We start from the raw sequence: 22,153 nt of genomic DNA, 5'->3' as shown, positions 1-22,153 counted from the left end.
CCTTGAGACATATTACTTAAAATTATCTATTTTTAACATTATTTTAAATTCAGCTTTATCATCATCATAATTTCAGCTGTAGATCATCCACGGCTGAATAAAGGTCTCCTATAGATTTCCAATAGCCAAAGAAGCAACCTGGATGCAGCTTTTTCCAGCACCGCTTTAACAAGGTCGACTTCTGGGTGGACGTCTTATAATACGCTGGCCCGTTGTCTCCACACCAGATCCTTAAGGACCCAGCGACCATTGTCTGCTGTGTGGTCTGACCACTGTTACTTAAACTTCCCAATCTACTGGGCTAAGTCAGTTACTTGCCTTCGTCTACGGATCAACCCATTCTTGAGTTAAATTTTTATATATTATTTTTTTCAATTCTTGTAATAGTAAATACATTAATTAATTTAGAAATTTCCAATTATCACTGGTTATCGATATAAAAGTACATATTGCAATTTGCATCCACGGCTTTAGAAAATTTTGATGGCCGTGGTATATATGGTGTTTTATGGATTTTTTATAATGAAAGTATGCAAACTAAATGCTGCGACAAACGAGGCGTTAATATCTTCGTCTCCGAGCAATATCGTTATAGCTCGACCGTATAATAATGATAAAAAAATCTCTTAAATTACAAGTAGGTTTTGCCGATGCAGGCTATTAACATTTTACCTTGATAAAAAGTATATTGCATACTGGTAGAGAAAGTATCGGACCGACCGAAACATATATGTGTTACAAGATGTCGACGGAAACTGCTTTCGTGCGAATATTATCCATGCAGAATTTATATTTATACAATTTATTTACCACAGTTAAAAATGACTGTATTCTTGCCGTCGTTTAATATTTTTTTAAAAAAGAGCCTTATTTAAATACATATTGTGTAATAATGCTGCCTTAAAATTGCGACATTGTTGTGTGACTATAAAGTAAGTACCTATTTATTAGAAATTACGTCTACACATGGAAAATTGACTTGTACTATATATCTATATAAAAAGACAGGGAAATTGTTTTAAAACATGAAACAGTGCGTAAAAAAAATATAATTGATGTAAATGTACTTTATTTGTATAATTAGCATAATTAATATTAAATCAACCTCGACCTTAAATTAATTAAAATATGAAACATCAATAACAATATGATAAATGTAAATCCGTACATACGTTACATACCTGTAAATGATTAATAAAAAACTATTTAAAAAAAAGTTCAAATAAGAATAATAGAAAATATTTTATGTTTGTTGGTTCATCATTATTATGTCAGCCCATAGACGCCCACTGTAAAGCACAGGCCTACCCCAAGGCTCGATAAGATGACAGGTCTTGCACTGCCCGCATCCAGCAGATGACTAATTTATAATTATTTTAACTACCTAACAATATAACGCATATTTATCGACATGAAATTAAAACTATGCTAACTTTTTGTAGTAATGATTTTTAAAAACGTTTAACAAATGTAAAGAATAACTAGCCATCTTCCATAGAATATTATTAACTAAAGTATATGCGAAGTTTTTGGAGACTGTTTATTCTATGAAGTCGCTCTTGGCCGATTGCACTTGAAATCGCTTGAAATACCACCAAACACGACATTACTGTTGCGTAAAAACCGGAATCCAGCTCGCCTTGACAACTTATTTGGCACTTCTAATTCAAAAATAATATGCGTATGTAACTATTACAATAATCAGCACTTACGATCAACATTTCTCTTTTTGAACTGTCTAAGGGACATTTTAGAGATTCCGCGGGTTCAAGGGAGAAAAGCGCAGATGGCGCTTACCCTAAACCTTTGTTAAGGTAGCAAAGCAAATCCCTGGGGACTCTCGTTTCGGGCCGCTAAATCACGGGAATAAACTATGGTGTAACCATTAGTCTAGAACATTACTTAGCTAGAATAGCTTAACTAGCCTTACTTGGCCAGAACTTATCCGTTACTTATCAAGCCACAAACGTTACAATAGACAGGTCAATTGCCTTATGTTTTTTTTTTCAGTTAATTATAATAAACGTATATATTGCATATCCATGGTCACATGACTTTGTACTGAGGTCGGTTAAAATGCATCACTGTAATTAACATGAAAACATGTTAACTTTTTGAAGATTTCTTTGGAATTTTTTTCCTCCGTAATTATGTTTTAAATTAAGAAAAAACGTATGGCCGTGACTCACTTGGCAGACGAAGATGCAATAAGTAATTAAACATTGAAATTTCGAGATCCTTGACCGCTCGTTTTATTTGCTGAAAAAGTTCAATGGCAGGTGACGTTTTCATATTTAAAGAAATAAAAGAAAATGTGCATCCTTAAGGATTACACCTCTTAAGATACAAATTTTTTTACTCATTTTCAAATATTAAATTGAACACTACAATGTTATTTTTTTAATGTTGATACTACATGAATAAATAATATTTAAATAGTTGACTAAATAGATATTGTAAAAGCGAAAAAAATATTACTAAATTCTACACAAGATACGAAGGAATAAACTATACTAAAATCTTATCCGTCTTTACGTCTTCATATTTTTTTATCTCATTTTTATAAATTAAAACATTAATGTTATACCTGGAAATGTCGTAATTCAGTTAATTAAAACTTCTTTTATTTACTTTGCTTTGCATTGTTTTTATTATATCAAAACCTTTCCAAACGATTAAAACACCGACTGGTTGTTACGAGTGTTTTCTGCTTAAATTCGGTATAGAGAAGAACAAAAAAATTGTTTGCAGCACGACCACAATGGTATCCTGTTTGTTTTTATAAAACTCACGACGTCTACACTTCATAAGTGACGACTCCGAGATCAAAGATAACATAAAAAACGTAGCTAGAATGAAATGCCTTTACATTACATTGTAACGTGTGATCTAAATTCTTTTAAAAACTGTTCATCTAAATTCAAGTCAAACATTCCAGTAAAAAGATATGAGTATCTAGCGACAAACATGGCTCTGGCTATCTAGCTGCAAATTATTGATAATCAAGAAAGCAATACACTCGTACGCTAAAGTGAATGTGGGGTGACCAGATGCAGATGGAGTGGAGTAGTAACTTTTTACGAAATCTTTCAACATTCTTAACACTGCACAACCTTTTTGTGCAATATTTATTATAGATGATTAATGACATATAATGATTGATTGATTAATTGTATGAAGTTCTTTAAATTGTATAAATTTCACATTAAATAATATTTATCCGTTTTCAATCAGAATTAAATAAGTACATATTACCCACGAAATTAACATTAGGCTTAACGGAAGATATTCCTTTTCAAATTCTCTGTAAGTTTTTACTTTTATTGTGTTTTATAAGTGCAAAATAAATAAATAATTTTATAAATATTGTCGCCTTTCCAGCAAAATTTTTAAAAACAGATTGTATGGTCACCCTAAAATTTCAATTATCAACTTATATGATCCAAAGCAATGTATACCATACCCGTTAACGATTACACTTTCTACTTTTACTATTTCGTTAAGAATCACTTTTTAATTTATTGAAATAGAAATGAGTCAACAAATATGTTGGTAGGCAAGTTGCAAGATAATAATGTTCATTACACAAAGAAGTTCCTTATGGACAGGAAAAAATGGAAACGCTGTAAGTATAATTATATTACCAAACTCATTATGAAAATTAAAAAAATTATAACTTATTAAAATTTTGTAATTTTTTTATTTAGGTATAAAATAATAAATAAAGTCATTTATTTGAAGTTTGTAAAGGCTGCTTGTATGAAATAAATAACTAATATGTTCTTAGTGTTCTCTGGCGCGCAAATACAGAAAGCATTCTATTCGCAAGAGTTTCTGAGTAACGGATATGCCGTTGTATTACGTCTAACGTATAATTTGTCTTTTGTACTCACCGTGACGGCTTATGAATGTGAATATATTGACATAGATCTAGTCTTCACGCACCGCATATAAATAAATATGCTCCTGCCTATCCATTCTGATATGCATGGATAAATGATCGATTGATGTGGTTTAGGCGTTATCGATATGATTTTTATTACAATTGGAAAAAACGTATTTAAAAATATGACTTGAAAATTTTTTTTAATGTTCATTGAAACGTAAGAGAAAAATATATTTAAAATATTTTAAAACAAGCACGTCATTCATCTGACTTTACCTTGTTTTTGGGTTTATTAACTTAGCGCTTAATACATAAGTTGTATTGCTAATGTTTTATATAGCTGTACAAAAAAGTTAAGATGAAGCTGTTATTGAAAAAAAAGATATGTGTATAAAAGTGCGATTAAAAACAATATTGTAAATTTTTGAGGAATGTTCCGGCAGCGGGTTTTTTTCTTTTGCAACTGCACATTTATATTTCATTTTAGACAAGTAGAAAAACCGAAATATTTTTAATTTTGTAGTAATATTCGCTGTTATAATTACTCAATTTTTTATGTTAATATATTTCTTTAAAAAGGCTACTCGATATGTTTACTGTGATAATTGATTGACAATGAGCAACAGCGAAGGTGACAAACTTTTAACATATGTTAATTAATGGTGGTCTATGTCTAACCGTTTAATATACATTTCGAAAGATGTGACTGTAATAATTAGTTATTAATCAATAATTAACAATCATGAAATATTAAATCTTATACTAGATGCTTCGATAGATTATACTATCAAAAGTTATAATCCTTACAGAAAAAAAATATTGGTCGAATATCATTGTTTATAAGACAATAAGTTCATCAATCATTTCATATTTAGGACACTGTAAGTGACTGTAACTTGAATAATAAAATGATTATGTTTTCAAGGCTATGATTTAATTTTTTGTTTGATATCATCCCAGCACGCCTTTTTTGTGAGATGATGTTTTTTGTGCTAGAGACAGGTGTTTTAATGTATTTTACGGCTTGTATAGAACGTTATGATGTGTTGTTTTTACAATTATTCTCCCAATTTTTTCACTTTCCTCTTAATTAGCTTTTTCGGGCCATGATGAAAATATAATTTAAAAAATATTGCCGAATGGGTTCTGGAAATTTGCGCTTTTTATTGCGCGATTCAATTTTATGTACACACTCTTGGTCTACATTGTGCAATTACTAAACACAACACGCCTTAAAATGTTTAAAAAAAAAAGAAGTTAAAATAATTTAATTTATTTTTCGTAAAGACTTGTATATAAAAATATATATGTATTACCTACTTTTAATGCTTAAATGTTTGTCCTAAATATGTTTTAATATATTGATTATCACATTATTATAATTAGAGAAAACAAACGGGGCTTGGTGAAGAGTCAGGAGAAGTGATAAGAACTAATGAAGTTAACCACGCGCTGCGAGATGATAAATGTCAATGGTCTAATAATGGTTGTGAACCTTTAGCCTTAAGTGTACAATACCGATGAGTTATTGACGCTTTGATAACCGATTTGATTGATTGTTATTTGGAAATAAATCTCTTCGTACATTACTCTGCGTCATCGGCCATTGTACGACCGGTCCGGCTGTTTGTGGAGAAACGAAGCCAAATATGTACTCCCCAGGCTAAGTTTAAAGAGGTTTTCGTCCGAAGGTAACATAGAAACAACTACTTAATGTTTTCTCTGTTATAACTATGGAAATTGAGATTCACAAACTCACAATTTGTAATTTTAAGTCATATATATTTCGCCATTGTCAAAAAAAATTTGCATTTTTTGGAGAATTAGGCATTTTGACTATCAACATTTTAGGCCTTATTGAAAATCTATGTGAGAGGCTTAGGCTATTCCTTCTATAGAAAATATATCTTTATTAATGTTACAAATTATATTCCTTAATTTTCACGTATGCTACATAGATCAATCATTTTACATTAAAAAAGGTAAATAATTTGTGGTAAAGCAACAAAACAGCTATTGAACCAGTTGTTAAGCCGAAAGCGAACATTCAATTTAATGTACATTTTATCAAATGCATTATTAGTAAAAACATTATCGAAAGATTCTTATTGCAATATGCTATAACTGAGTGAATCAACTTTAAAGCTTTATAACGCTTTATTTGTACATATAAAATAATGACTACTGCTGAGCAATTGCTCGACGCAATTGCTATTGGAACTTCTTTGGAATTATTACCACCTAATGATTTAATGTAAATGATTCAATCACTATAAAGATACTGACTGTACTGTACATTTTAATGATCCGGCAAAGTACAAGATTAAATATAAAGGTTGATTGGTTGCAGGAAAAAGCTTTAAAAGGGTGAATGTACATTAATTTTTTTAATACCTATTTTCAATCACCTATATAAAATGAACACTCTGAATAATGATCTCAACATTAATTTATTTTTTATTACAATGTGTTGGCTACTAAGACAGTTAATATGTAACATTTAATTTTAATGTTTAATTAAAATAATTTTAATTTTAAACCTATTTCTCTTATTATATTATCATTACGTTATTTGTCATTTCTGAAACATTGTTTTTTTATTGACGGCAAGTAATACATTCAGTCCTTTAAAACTTTTACACCTATAACCAATCAATTAACCAATAATCCTGTATAATAATTACTTTTTTTATGTTGTTGTACTAAGATAATCGAATGCTGTATCTGTATAAATCAAATTGCGCAAAGTAAATGTATTATAAATTATTCAACGTATTTCTATAACATACATGTGCGATTCTGATCAAAACGATGTTATTTTATCAATGCTATTTGTATCCAGTTACACAAAGTAATGCAATACAAGGTTACACTAACAAGGCTCTCACACAATGAAACTTTGCAAAAAAAAAAGCAAACATTAAACAATGCAAGATTTCGTAAAGATCTAGACCACTGAATGCGAACAATGACTGCGATAATCTTAGTGTAAATCACTTTAATTTATCGGATTTGTTAACACTAGTTTCGTACCTCATTTGCTTAATTTAAATAATTAGTGGGCATGCTATTCTGAAAAAAAATATTATTAATTATTGTTCTCAATATTTCATTGATTTCATTCGTAATTACATTATATTACATTATTAATTATATAATATTTAATAATATTTACCTTTCAAATCAGAAATAAAAGATCCATAAACGAAAAAATGTTACCGGCCAGCGGGTAGAACGAATTGTCCTTGAGAATTTAAGGTTTTAGAGTTGAGACCACGGACCAGGAAATAGTTGTAGGAAAATTTCCCCTTTTGACCCACAAAAAGATAGTGTAAACAAAAGACCTCGTTAAGGCCGTCCTTTTAGAAGTCTACCTGCCTATCCAGCAGTGAACGTCCTGCGGCTCAAATAATTATTTGATTTGTAAAATTTATACCTTCTAGCTTTCCTCAATACATTACCAATCGTATTATACCTCAATTATAAATCTTCCTTACAGCATATAAATCATACGTACGTAGGTATGATAAGTAACTTTATATTTAACTTGACCATTGCAATTACAGTTTAATTAGGTATCATAAAATTATATGCCAGTTGAGATCAGAAAAACCTATCATTTACTTTAACACGAACGTTATTAAGTTATAACAAAGAATGGTATTGTTTGTATTTACACTATAAACGGCTAGTAAAATCTTTAACATATCAGTAGTTTCTTTTTAATTTTCATTTTAATAATAAGTATATTGTTTTTCCGTTTAAAAACTGACAAAACTGACAACTTCATATCATATATGTTGCGACGTTAATCCGCTTTCAATCAACCTTTAAAATTTACATATAACGTAATGTATTTGGATAACGGCTTACTTCTACTTTTTTTTATTTATATTATTTTTTAATCATGTTAAAATATTGTAGAGATATAGCTGTTTTCTTTACATACTACACTAAAGATAAGCCGAATATTTTATAGTAAATTTTGGCAAGCAAATATTTCTTCTTAGTCCAAGTATGTTACCTATTAAAAAACCTTATCTTTATATGTTATCAGTCTGCTATAGTATTCATTCCACTGAAGAAGTAAATGATAATAGGAGTAGGGAGCCCTAATCTTTTGGTTAAGGCGGACATATTCAGTATTTGTCAGAGCGCTGCTTGCACAGAGATATTTTAAAAAAATACTAGAGTAATAACAATCAGGGAAGGGAGTGTTTTTTACTAGCATGAAATTAACATATTCTCAGAAAAATGTTGTGGAACATGCTTGGAATTACAATTAGTTTCATTCCGTTAAAATTCCTTGTTGCGTCATTTTCCTTAGTTCTGAGGGTCAAGACCTCTTTTCACTTGCTTCCGCTGTTTAACGTCAGGCCATCGATCCCGGTTGTTGATCACCTGTATAACTATATATACAATGATGTCAAGTGTTATGTACATTCGAAAACCGGAACATGAGATTGTGCTGCATTTACATGCTTTTTTGTATATCCCATCAGTATATTCAAGTTGATGTTCGTCTCGCTAGCAATACGTTCAAAATTCTCAATGACTTCGTTGTTGGAAGTCTAGATGCAGGCCAGCTTCTAATGAATCCTACAGAAAATATGTAGGAGATGCCAATGTCCACCAGCGGATTTGCTTGAGCTTGATATTAGATAGTCTAGTATTGATCATATGTGATAGACACATTAGTTCATCGCACCATCCAGCTAATGTGCAGCATCTCCTTCCACTAAACACATATCAAAAGGGTCAACGCGATTCCGATTTTATCCTTTTTAGAATTCACGTCTCAATACCATAATAAAAAATTAGGAAAAACCAAAGAAAGAGAGACAAAACGTGTGCGTGCTAGATGGTCGTGTTTTATGCGTCAGAGATCTATTGTTTTCATACATTTTGAGACTTAACATGTTAATATAATATAAATATATTGAAAGAACTATCTGCTTTCCTTACTCATCACATTATAACTGGATTAATTGTCCGTTGGAATTGCTGTTAATTACCTAAAATCACTGTGTTATGATACATTTTGATATATTTTGTTGCTCAACGTTTAAGCCTTATATTTTAAATAATTTATTAGCGTGTGAATTAGTTCACTTAAATGTTACGATCACATAAATACTCATACATTTAAATAGGAAATCTTTATAGGTAGCTTTTATAATATAGTTGTCAAATTATCATTAAAAACCTATCTATGTCACCTCATACTTAATTGAAATCTAATATGTATTCGCAGAATTGATTTTTGATTACTTAAAAATTAAAACTTTTCGATTAATGACATATTAAATTATCATTATATACTTTGGACGCATGTGTCTATTTTTTTAAACGGGTTAAGGATAAGTTGTGTCATAAAGCCAAATGATAAAATGGTCTATGGCTTAGAGATTTGAAATTAGATAGAAACATTACTTTTGCCAAGTAGAGGTCGAAGTGGATTTATGAAATTATACACCCAAAAGGAGTTTACGGGATGTTTATTATGTTCGGAAAACAGGCCGGGAACAGCTAGTATGATATAAGTTAATTTGAATCCTGTACAAAGAAATCCTTTTTCTGAACAAACTTTACACTGTTTTCCCCGAAGATTCGGCCTATGGTCGACCAATTTTGTATAGAGATAAGGGGAAAGAACTTGATATTAACTTAAAATGAAATCTTAAAGTCTAGAGGCAAGGCAAAGCAAGGCAAAAATATTGAGATAAAGTCAAAATTTTAAGGCAATAAAAATTGAAAATACTACCGAGTAAGCCTTCGCGTACCGTAAAGCATACGTGAAGGTTGAAGTAAACAAAAGTCACGACCAAAGTAAATTATGATTCCGTTATATTGCACACGGCAACCTTTGTTTCTTTGAGATTATGTGACAATGGTTTAAAAGATTAATTTTTCAAATTTACGTATACACAAAGGTTGGAAGAAATTTATAGATTTATTTATATTTATTTATAGTTCATCTTTAATCTTCTAGCTTTATTCACATTACATTTAATACCTTTTAATATTACAGCGTGTTAATTAATTCATGTTAAATTATAATTTGAATATCCGATTTAAATTTTGTATTTTCAGACGTCATCATATAATTTTTTTACATCGAAAACTTACTGAATATTAAAATTACTAATTCAATAATTTCACTTATCATAAGACTGCTGGTATAAGTACAATCTAAATTACCGGTTAGGAAATGATTTCCACTACCTAGCATGTCTTCACACATCGTAAAGCAATATGTGCGTGGTATCTTGAAACGTGGCGTAATTATTTCCACAGCAACTGATGTGGTGCAGCGAAAAGGAATCCATCACGACTTCCGTCATATTGGTTTCGAAAGACACGTGAATAGTTTCGGAGTTTTGGAATATTAAGCCAGTGGCATACCGGACGGCATATAACTTTTAATATAAGCTATAAATTCTTTTTATTTAAACAATCTTTTCCTAGTGAACAGTCAAAACAAAACAAGTCTACTCGTATTCATACTAATTTCAATATCCTATTGCGTTTTGTTACTTAACCATTCTTATTTATCCTTTACGACACGGTAGTCGTGATCTTGATCTATGCACGACTCTTCTCACAACTTCCTGCCATCTTTCCGTCTTCATACAGAACCTAGATTTGAAAATTCAGACGATATTTTCCACTTGAGACCTAAGTTCAATATCAATTTATTATCCCGCCAATTTATACCTTTACAAAAATTCTTTCTTCGTTAAAATAAATGACGAATGTCCTTGTAGAAATAATATTTAAAGTAAGATTCTTTATAAGGCAGAAGGTATTAAGAAAGGAGACTTATGATTTAAAAATTTTCCTCATCTTAATTATGAATATCTAATGTTTGTAATCCCCAGTTAATAAGCCTGTCATAAAGATCACTATGGTCTATTAAGTCAAAGATAATTGTTAGGAAATGTATGTAAATAAGTGTGCTTATTAGTTTAATCTTTGCATATTGTCTTTAATATAGACAAGTGATGTTCTGCTACGTAATTATATTCTATATACACGAGGCACATCATATTAATGTAGCTTTATTGATAAACGATGTAGTCTATAATTTGCATGTTATAACTACTGACATGTTATTCCATAACGCAGACTCATTTACATGATAATATCGTAATAAATAATATTATTAGTACTGACCTTGTTTGTTGATATCCCATAAAACGACAGTACAACCCAGCCTTGCAAGTCTTAGAGCTACCAAACTGCCCAGGCCTCCACCGCCGCCGGTGACCACAGCAATACTATCTTTAAGTTCTTTCTTTGGATATCCCACTATTGACCTATATATTCCCATAATAACATATCCTGATATTAATATCCAAAAGGATATTACATCTAATATTGTTTGCACTATGGTGTATTTATCTCTCATGCAGTCAGGAATCTCTCTAGTTAACGGCCCAGGTCTCATGCCGTTGATGAATTCTTGGGTTTCCTCTCTCTCCGTCGACATTTTGAATTTGGCACTGTTAATAATTTCTAATTACACTAAGAGTAATTAAGCATCACTCTGTGATTTCTCTTAACACGAACACCCGTTTTCTGGTTTGTACCTGTAATTAGAGATAAAGTTTTATTACAAATTATTCATTGTGCAAGTGACACAATTAACTGAATTCATAAAATGCTGATTTTGCTTTTATCATTGCATAATTGCAACATGTGATCGCCATTCGAACGAATTATTTATTTTTGTCAACCGCTAGTGTTTCTTTTATATTCGGCTTAGAATCACTCGAAATGCGTTTAGTATTCCAATTGCGTGGAGTACCCGAGAGGAGCGAACTTTAGCTCGTTAAATTGCTAATATCGATTTATAGAAATAGTACGGTGATTTGTGTCGTTTCAGCGCAAAGATATCTGTGGGGGGATGGTCACGCTTAGCCGTCGGATTGGCAATCGCAGTGTGGTATTATGATAAGCAGGAGACGCTGGTGCCTATTATATAGTAACTTGTTTGTGTCCAGTGGCAAACCTACATATATAATTAATAAAAACAAAGTGTGAATTATATATAAGACTGTATCTCTAGAATCGAACCCGCGTCCTAAGTTCGCAAGTCTCAGTCCTCTACCGCTGGGCTAACAATGCTCATTAACATACGATTAGCAAATTGAGAAATATTTGTAGCTATTTACCAAGTGCTCATCTCTCACAGTGTTAATTGTTTTGTTCAACATTTTTGGTTTAACTATTTTTGTTAGGTAATATGTATTTTACCAATGGACACCGCAAAAACGGAGTTCCATCTCCATTTCTTATTAACATATCACACATAGGAAATAATTTATATAATGTTATTAGTAAATATTAATCATATTACTGTATATACATAGCACATGTAAACTAACGTCGAACCTTATAGATATGTCAAATATTACCACACGTTAAGTAACTAATAAATGAACGTGTTAAAATATATATAACCTTAAAACCAGATCAACAGATAATGCATTAAAAATTATATACCATTTTTTATTTTTTTTATCATTTCATAACCATTATTTATTTAAGAAAAGGACCAATATTTAGCTACTTCCGCACATGCAGTCGTAGTCGTGCAATAAAGTGCACCGCCTGTCAGTCCGCTGATACGAGTAAATGCTTTTTTGGCATTGCATTTGCATGTGCGGAAGTAGCTACATATTGACCCTTTTCTTACTTAGGATGGACTTCCGCAAAATAACGCCTGATTCCATTAAACATTATTTATTTATTTTTCCATATAGATTTCATTGAACACGTTTATGTTTTTCGTTTTTATAAACTTCCGACTAAGTGTGAGTAAAAAACACATTCGATAATTTTTTATACAAAAAGTTCTTATATATTATATATCATAACTTTAAGATTTTTTGGCAACGATCCTTAACTGATATCCAAGTGGTATTAGCAGATTCCGCGAATTCGAGTGGGGGAAGCGCAGAGGGCCCTTTATAGTAATAAAGAAAATATTTATCTAAGAATTCATGACAAAAAGTCTTTTATTATAAATCGATGACATTATAAAACATATATAATATTTTAATTTTATTAATACAGTAAAAAAAATTATTAATACAGTAAATACTTACGTCAGAACATGATGTACATTAAGGTTTTTAGACATACAGAGAAGTAAAAAACCACTCATTAGAAAAACTGAACTGAACAAGTGAAAAAACAGGTAATACATGTATATACTTTTTTGTGTACTGATGTTGGTTTTACCCTTCGAAAGGAACAAAAAAAACTTGAAACGTCATTGTCAAAAACCAGTGGACGCGTACGTTGTGAATTCCGTGAACAAGCAAGACGCATAACTTTTTCGACGAATGTATTTGTATAGTTTAGGTCTGTTTTGATGATAATGGGCACATAGCATGCAGAACTGATAGTCACTGGGGGCCTCTAGGTTTTAGAGTGGAGACCACAGGACGGCAAGTGCAGAGGAAAACGTTCACCTTGGTAAGGTCGGCGAAAAATGCAGTTCCTAGACAGTTTCCAATAGATCCTGTTAAAAAATTTTAGGGAAAAAAATCATGTAATTTTTATAATATATAGACGAAATATCACTACATACGTCATTCAACAATGTCCTTCGAAATAATTTCAAGTTACTTTAATTTATTGAATTAATCTCTGATTTTTTTTGCAAATGCAACTCAGAATAAACGTAAGGTCACATTGTAATAACTGAGCTTCTAACATGCAATTTACCTTGAGATTTGAATTCATAAAAAACCTTCTTTTTATCATTACGAATTAAAATAATTGCTTCTCAAAAAACAAAGACAAGTCATCGAAAAATATACGTAGTCATTGAACAATGGAAATAAGTTTCCGACAGAAAATAAGAAAATTAGTTTGAAAACTGAAATAATTTTCATACTAATATAACAAACAGTAACAAAATTGTTGTCGATGTTTTTTTTAAATAAATTTCATTGCAAACAAATCATAGGTGCGGTAGTATATTTTTAAGCAAGATTCTTTTGACTACGATCTCTTCTGGTATTGTGACGATGAAAGCTTGGCTTTTTGTAACAAACATGCTTAACCTTTTTTTTCTCTTAAAAACACTTATCATATTGTCAAAAAGAAAATTAGTTCACAAATCGAAATGCACTCCTGTGGCCGCATAAAAGAGATAGATGCACTCTTGGGTTTTTAAATTGATGATGAAAATGGCGTATCCTTTTCATCGTCACATCATATTTGAAAAGACCACTTAGCTTCAGCTACTTATTAAATGCCTTAGTTGTAAGGTTTCTTCTGATGGATATCAGAACGAGCACGAGCAATTACATAGATATTTCACAGGATTTAGCTCACTTCGGCAGACGCTTCATGGAGTGACAGAAGCAATTGTGCCCCGAGAGTGATGCACTAATTGTCGTTGTTAATGTGACACACTATTTACCATTCAGTGATGTTCGTCTGATCATCTCATTATTGTTTTAAGATTACACTTTTCCCTTAGCCGAGAGCGAATGTAGCCTAACTTACCCAAATTTGGTTTTTCTAATTATTATCGAAAATTATTAATTTTAACAGTTGTCTTATTTTAAAACTGTCCAAATAAAGTGCGCTTTTTACATAAGAGTATGCATATTGTGGAAGTTTACCTAGATACGAAATGATCAAAGATAACGTTAAAAAATTAAGAAATTATTGGAACCCATTTTGGTTCTAAGTTGCAAATGTATAAACATAGGTTAATTACTTTTATACTCTATGGGCACTTCCTGCAGTGATTAAAAATATGATTCATTGATGTAGAAGATCAAACAACCGGGCGCCAGAGTAAGCACAGCAAGCACTCCTTCATATATGAAGGTGTCGCAACGCGATCGTGCCGGTGAACGCAATCGGATTGCACAAACGCCTCGAACAGGGCCGCTTGAACCAGTAAACCAAAGAGTACACAGAAACTGAGGTCGTCTAACAATATAGTCTTTAACCTACATCTTATAAAGTAAAAATAACAAAATACAAAATACCATCTCGCTTCTTATGCAAAATAAGTGCAGTGTCAGAAACTTAAGGTAATAAAGATGAATATTATTTTTTATTTTTATCATAAACTGCCAACAAAATTTAAAATATACCAGGCAGACATACGCTTGATTAAAAAAAGAAGGAATTTAAAAACAGTCAGATCTACAACGATAAATAATAAGTAAATAGATTTAGGTACCATAATCTAATTTAAATAGTTAGTTGGTAAATATTGTTCAATAACTGTTCATTTTTTGTTTTAATAATTGAGAATAGCAATTTTAAATTCTGTAATTTTAAATAAAGCTTAGGATTATCCCTAAGTCTACCAGAAATGGTTGTAAGTAGTAAATAAGTGTAAATGGATAAAATGGAGAAATAAAAAGCTGAGCACTAAAAAGTCGTCGTTTCGGCACATAGAAGCCCACTGCAAGGCATAGATCTCGATTATGCCATATCCCCCCAAAGATATCTATGGGGGAAATACCATAATCGCTACTCTTAATAATATGGTACCCTGAAGGACGCTGCTATCCATCCTCTGGAAACTTGTTTATCAGCAGTGGGAATCCTATATAATTAAACACACACAATATGAACTATATAAAATTGTACCCTGGGAATCGAACCCGGGACGTACGATCGCAACACTCAGTCCTCTACCGCTGGGTTACCACTGCTCCAAAAAGTGCTAACCTAAACATATATTATATATTATAGTCGAAAAGGTCTCTGCCGTCACATAGTAGAGATATAAACGAGCGTCATAATATAATAATAATACATCTTATTTACAAAACCTAAAAATATAAAAAATCATTTTCAACAGATTCCATTAAACAAAGAAATATTATAAAATCTTCAATCGGCGCAATAAGGTGGAAAACAGTGAAATGTTATGTTTGGCACGATATTTTCTTTTTTACTATATATTTTTAAATTTACTATTGAACTTTTTAACGAACATTACTACTGCATTTATAAAGTTTAAGGTAATATTTTTATTATTCATTAGTATTTGTGATGTCACATTCTGTTTTAAAGTGGCCTTTATCTTTACTTTAATTTTTGGTAGTTGTTTTTTTTTTGTGTCATTATGGTTGTTTTCTAGTTTTTAAAGTATCGATCTCATTTTTAATTTTTTTTTAATTTGACGCATGTTGCAAGTTGCCGTCTTACAATTGCAATTGGGCCTGTAATACTTTAATTGATTTGTATTGCATGTAGCAATGTTAATATTAAAAAAAATCTAAAACTGTGAAATAATCTGCATACAAAGCGCTAAGCAAAATGCAATTAACATTATTTTGTATTACACTGCGAATTACAATTAACCCCGTACTAATGATTGTTAAGTGCCATTAATAATCCTTCAGGTGAATGAAGGTCAAACATAAACGTTTTTTCGCAACATGGAATCCGTAGATTATTTACAAAAGCTGTGTAATAGTTACCCATAACATATTATTGTCACTTTTAACTATGAAAAAATTTTCCTTAATCGGTGTACGTAAAAAAGCAAGGTATAGTACAATTTCGTTAATATAATAAAATTAAAATTATTTAAACACATGACAAAATCGGTCAAGGGCTAATATTAACTGACAATAAGATTTAAATGTAATATTTGAATCTTAGCAAATCTATTTAACAGCAAATATGAAGCGAGTTACCACGACACTGGGTAGACATTTATTACAAAAGGTGAACTTGACCGAACATGCGTGATCAGCATCAAAAACGGGGCTTGCGTTACGGAGTGCGATAAACTACAATAGTACACTAATAATTCAAGGATAATGACATCTAGTTCGTGTTTTCAAAACTTAAACGTACAGGATCACTTGATGTTTTGATAATTAACAAATATGATTATTGAAATTACTCGATACCGACGATGACAGATTCATAGGTTTAGTCTTTGCGAAAGAAACCTTTTTCCTTTACATAAATTCATTAACCACATGAAAATATCAAAAAAAATTAAATTCTCGTGACTTGAATGCCAATGTAAATAGGTAAAATGTTATTTTAAAACAACCGTTAATAATTATAACTGTATTAAATATTTTTTCCCGTCTGGGTTTATTTTTCTAACGTGAAGTAGTATCGAGGCAGAGACACAAGGTTAGCCAGCTATATTTTGACTATGCCATCGCTTCACGCCAATAAGTATTTACTAATAACGTTTTGTTGTTACTTAACCTAAACAGCGTTTACCTCGTTTAGCCCTCATTTACAAATATGCGTGTTTATGTCGTAAGGAATTAGCAACTGCGACGATGGCTTCGAGGTAGTATTTCGCTATCTCACATGATGGCTCTATGACAGGTGACTATCGATATATACATATGACATATTATTTTTGTTTGCGATAGTTTTTCATTTATTTCAAAATGTTTGCAATATAACACATTGCCGAATGTAGTTACTAGCACAAAATGCACAACTTATTTCATTGGCTAGGAATAAAACAATGAGATATTTTTTTACTAGAGTAGACGCTTTCTCTTACTCTTACATTAATTGATCCTATTTACCCTAAGACTACATATTTTTAGTCCGATTTCTTTATAATTTGTGATTAGCCATGCTGTTGTGTTCAAAATAAGCACACATATTGTTACTCGCATTTTTTAAAATAAATAGCTGCATATAAACACATCTTTATTTTTTAACCGTTGAATGCGCCCACTAGAACCTTCTATCCCTTACACTTGTTTATTAAACTGAATGAGTGGTATAGTAGCTCTGATCGGCGAATCATTTTACTAAACCATTTTATTGATATAAAGGAAACAAGCAGTAAAATATAGACAAAAATATATACATATTTTTCGTAAGATAATACCAAAAAGTCCAATAATAATTTCAATTTCACAGTTCAATTTCATTTCGACAGACTATTCTCTTTTTAAAGTATGTACTGTACTTTTTAGGGTAACATTGGTGAAATGAACTACAATAAAAAATATTGAATTGTTCATAAATATTGCGAGATATACGTATAATTAACGGAATATATATGCAAATGACGCATAAATTATAACAGTGACGCAAAATTCGTATGACCTACGTTCACATATCCGATAATTGTTACAGACTCGAACCGTTGGGGCGCTGATATTGCAATTCTTTCATAGTTCAATAGCCAATACTTTTACACATGACATTTTTAACGCGCGGCCTAGTAATTACAAAAGAACATACATTTACCCTTCAAATATTATTATTGTAAAATAATTTATCGAAAATGTGATTGTTATTGTTTTATTGTTTTTAAATGAATACCATAATTATTTAGGCGTAAATATAAAAGTAATAAATCAATCTCTACGAAAAAAAAATGCAATGTGAAAGTATACCAAGAGGGTATTAAAATACATGTTCCTATACTCTCATATAAAAATGCTATTTATGAAGGAACCAGAATTCAATTTTATTGCAGATGCCTAAAGACGAACTTGTAGACGTGGCATCGGTATGCCGTCCACTAGGTGGATACGACATAGTTGAAGGTAGGGGGAAGTCGGCAGTAGGGAGAGATGCGGATGGATAGGCAGCGCAAGACATTGCGGCGATTTGTGATCAAGTGGGGAAGTATACGCCTTACAGTGGACCGTTAACGGCTGACATTATGACGATGAATGCGTTTCAATCTAAAGTGCGTCGTAGTAAGCGATATTACAGGGCGACAGAGTCCAAAATAAAATCAAATAGTCTTAAGATGACTAGCGCAACCATGACATAAATAAGGCACTAAAATCGCAAATACAGCGTAACTACTATGAAATTTATTGTAGACATGTAAGCAAAGGTGTTTTACATATAATAACCGTATTGCAAAAAACTACAAGGTGAACAAATAGCAAATCTTAAACAATAGTGAGAAGTCTTGAAGTCAAATAGGACACTGCACTGTTTCTTCATTGTTTAACAATTATTAATAACAATTGCAATAAAGGTTATTGTTAGGTTAAAACTACAATGATTTGACTAAATGATGCGAATATTTATAATATATCTAGTATAACTTATTAGCTATCCCCCGCCTGCTTTTCGTGGCCCGAAATGTCTTTTGTGGGTTCAATTTCATAACATCCATTTTTAGTAATTTTCAACATGCCAATAAAATATTCTGGACAAGTTTTATACTTATAAGAGAGGTAGTTTGAAAACATGTATTTATTAATATACTTCCCCCACAAACTCCATTGCGGGTAGAATTTTTTAAAATTCCGTTCTTCACTGACCTATATTCGATGAACGGAATTTTCTTAATTTCAAGTATTTAAGCTTTATGGTTCCAGCGACATCGTTATGAATCAGTGTATAGGTGGAAATCTCTTAAATATATGTAATGACGACAACAGAAAAGGCGAACTGGCGTTAATAAGAAAGGAATAGATACAAACAGATTTTTTTTCTATTTGCGTCGGCTGAACGCAGCTGTGCGAATCCAATGCCTCAGGGTTAAATTACACAAGGCGCAACTTTTCAATTTATTAACGCAACGTTGTTACCTTTTTGAAATGAGCGAAGATACATGTGGAAATTTAGTAAAAAAAACAACAGAAAGTGAAAGTTACATCAATTATTATTATTATTATTACGAACATGACACATTGGCCATTGGACACGAGATAACACACGAACAATAGATGTAAGAGTATTTATAAACGACTGGCTCACACTGCCCAAGTAGCAGATTCCGTAGGTCCGAGGTAGCATGGCGCAGAGGACGCTTATGGTACATCTTGCTATTTCCCCGGAATGCTCTTAGATCGCTTAGGCGAACGCTCCATAGAGCAAAAGCGAACTCTCGTTGATAATACCCAAGGAACAAGGGCGCCCGAGAGGACTGCTCATCGACTTGGTCAGTTGCTGTTAACTAGCTAACATAACTATCACCGGAAAGCGTTTATTCTGGGAGGAGTGGCGGAAGAAACTCCAGCAACGCTTCTCTCTAGAATGATCGGGTGTTGGTGACCCAGGGATACATGAGCTTACCTGAATTCTTTGAAAGCATGGTCGCTTTCGAATAGTTTATTACGTTAACTATGTTAGATCACGTATTAAAGGTAGTCGAGATATAAAGTCAGATCTACCACATTACAGTTTACTTTTAGTACATCTTGAATAAGATTAGTAGCAATAACAACAGTAGCAAGTCAGTAACAAAAGGAAATGATATAATACTGTCATGATTGTTTGACCGCAGTCATAGATCTAAGACAACACGATGTCTTGTTATAGACACAACCCCACAACAGTTAAAACCAAGTTATATTTTCAAATCTTCTATTACTTTATCTATTAATGAACATACATTTGGTTTACATACAAGCGTGATTTTGAGTAGGAAGAACAAGCCCTATCAAATATAAAGATAACCTTGTAAACATACATTTAAGTTTGTAAAAAATTGTAAATAATTTCTTTGTGTTCTCTGTATGTCCATGTAATAATAGTCACACTAATCTTCCGACAGTAAATAATTTGTTTGTTACCTTTTTTATGACAAAGAACTTTTGCGTACTTAACGTCTCATGTGATATGGCACTTAAGTTATCGTCTTCGTCTCAAAAATATATTACTTATTTTAAATAAAAAAAAACACTAACGATAATGGAATGTTCACTCATATCTATTCATCTTTTTTTATAACTCATAAGTTTTAAAATAAAATCGAGGCTTTTCAACACGTGTTTATAAACAATCATTACCATAGTTTCAGCCCAAGATCGTTCCACTGCTGTACAACGGCCTCACCATATACAAAATAATTAATAATTTGGATTTTTAATAGTAATACTTAAATACTGGATGTTAGTTTCGTCGGATTCAGTACTGTATGGTAACCTTGACCCCGAGCATTACCTTCATTACATGCAAAATTTTATCACAACACTTAATCTAAGTAAATTAAATATTTTTGTGTATATTTCTTGCAACATTACTACTTGTACCTATAATTCGTTTGAGTTGTAAAAATAGAAAAGTGTACTCTAATCATCGTCAAGACGCCAAGCGGTGACGTTAATGACCACTCTCGGCGGAGTTACAACCAAAACTTCATCGAACGGTGAGGAGAAAGCAGTGGAGAAAGTGCACAGAAAAAAAGGACAGTAACACAAATTATTAAGTTGCAAACGAGATATGAAACAGAATACTTTATAACAGTATTTTTACAACTCACATTGGAATAACGTTTTATCTTTCTTTCCATTCTTTTTGAATTCCATTACTTCTTGAATAGTCAATAGATTTCGTTAATTTCACAAGCAATGGAGATGACCTTAAGTCTAGGCATCAAATTGACCTTGCGTTCGAAAGCGCTTTTTGACAAAGAGATGCTACTTCTTTTAATTTTAAAAATTTGTGTACGTCGTACATTAAAACACTAATAAAAATGTATATGAGTTCATTAGTAAACCTCGGAAAATTTTCCAGACGAACCGTACAACCCACAATTAATCATATTCAACGTAAAAAATATAGTATAAATTTTTATTAACCTCGCTGGACGAGAGGGCATTGAAGGTTATTTATTTTAAACGAGGTAAGGATTTACCTTAAAAGTTTTTTTACCTACTGGAGTAATTAATGATTGTAACTCTGACTGAGATATAGATTTCTTTTTAATCTGATCTCACTGGCATGAAGACCCGATGCATTTTTCATCTTACATTTGATACTGTTTTCTATACATGCAGCATTCAATATTTTTAGCGTTCCTTCACATCCTTTTCCTCAAGTCCAACTTGGCTGACAATGTTTTGTTTATTTTTATTTACTTATTATCATAATATATTCCTATATACAATTTATAATTATATAATATATTATTTACTTATTATTATAATATATTCCTATATACAATGAAGATATATACATATAGACGACCTTTTACAGGCCAGTTCATATGTATCACATCGCTACTTCGTATTTGCGGTAAATCTGAATTTAATATCTATCACGTTGCGGCTAATCATTAAGGTGTGGATGTCCACCTGAATTTATTGATATTATTAAATATGAATACCAATAACTATTATTTTTTATTAACAAATATCATTAAGAAATAATAATAACAACAATGACTGAGAAAAACTACACTGATTTTTAATCTATTGAAATAAATTAAAAGCTTGACGATACAAAAATAAACATAAAGAGATTTCAACAAACTAACCGACTTTCGTCAACTGAGGTCATATCGTTTCGAAAGCGATGCCTTAAAACAAT

The 22,153-nt window shown here is 31.4% G+C and overlaps 1 protein-coding gene across 1 annotated transcript in view; it reads right to left on the bottom strand.

Annotated features, from left to right (window-relative positions):
- LOC137918710 (estradiol 17-beta-dehydrogenase 11-like) overlaps positions 1-22,153 on the bottom strand; it is a 34,675-nt gene that overhangs the window by 7,265 nt on the left and 5,257 nt on the right. Inside the window, exon 2 of the mRNA XM_068761590.1 lies at positions 11,063-11,478. Coding sequence (XP_068617691.1) covers positions 11,063-11,378 — 316 coding nt within the window. The 5' untranslated portion in view covers positions 11,379-11,478. The remainder of the gene's footprint in view (positions 1-11,062; positions 11,479-22,153) is intronic.

The sequence above is a fragment of the Battus philenor genome, unplaced genomic scaffold (genome assembly GCF_028537555.1).
Source record: "Battus philenor isolate CCGP_79_NKW_IND1 unplaced genomic scaffold, ilBatPhil1.0.hap1 SCAF_15, whole genome shotgun sequence".
Classification (NCBI taxonomy): domain Eukaryota; kingdom Metazoa; phylum Arthropoda; class Insecta; order Lepidoptera; family Papilionidae; genus Battus; species Battus philenor.
This window is presented reverse-complemented; position numbering and strand designations above follow the sequence as displayed.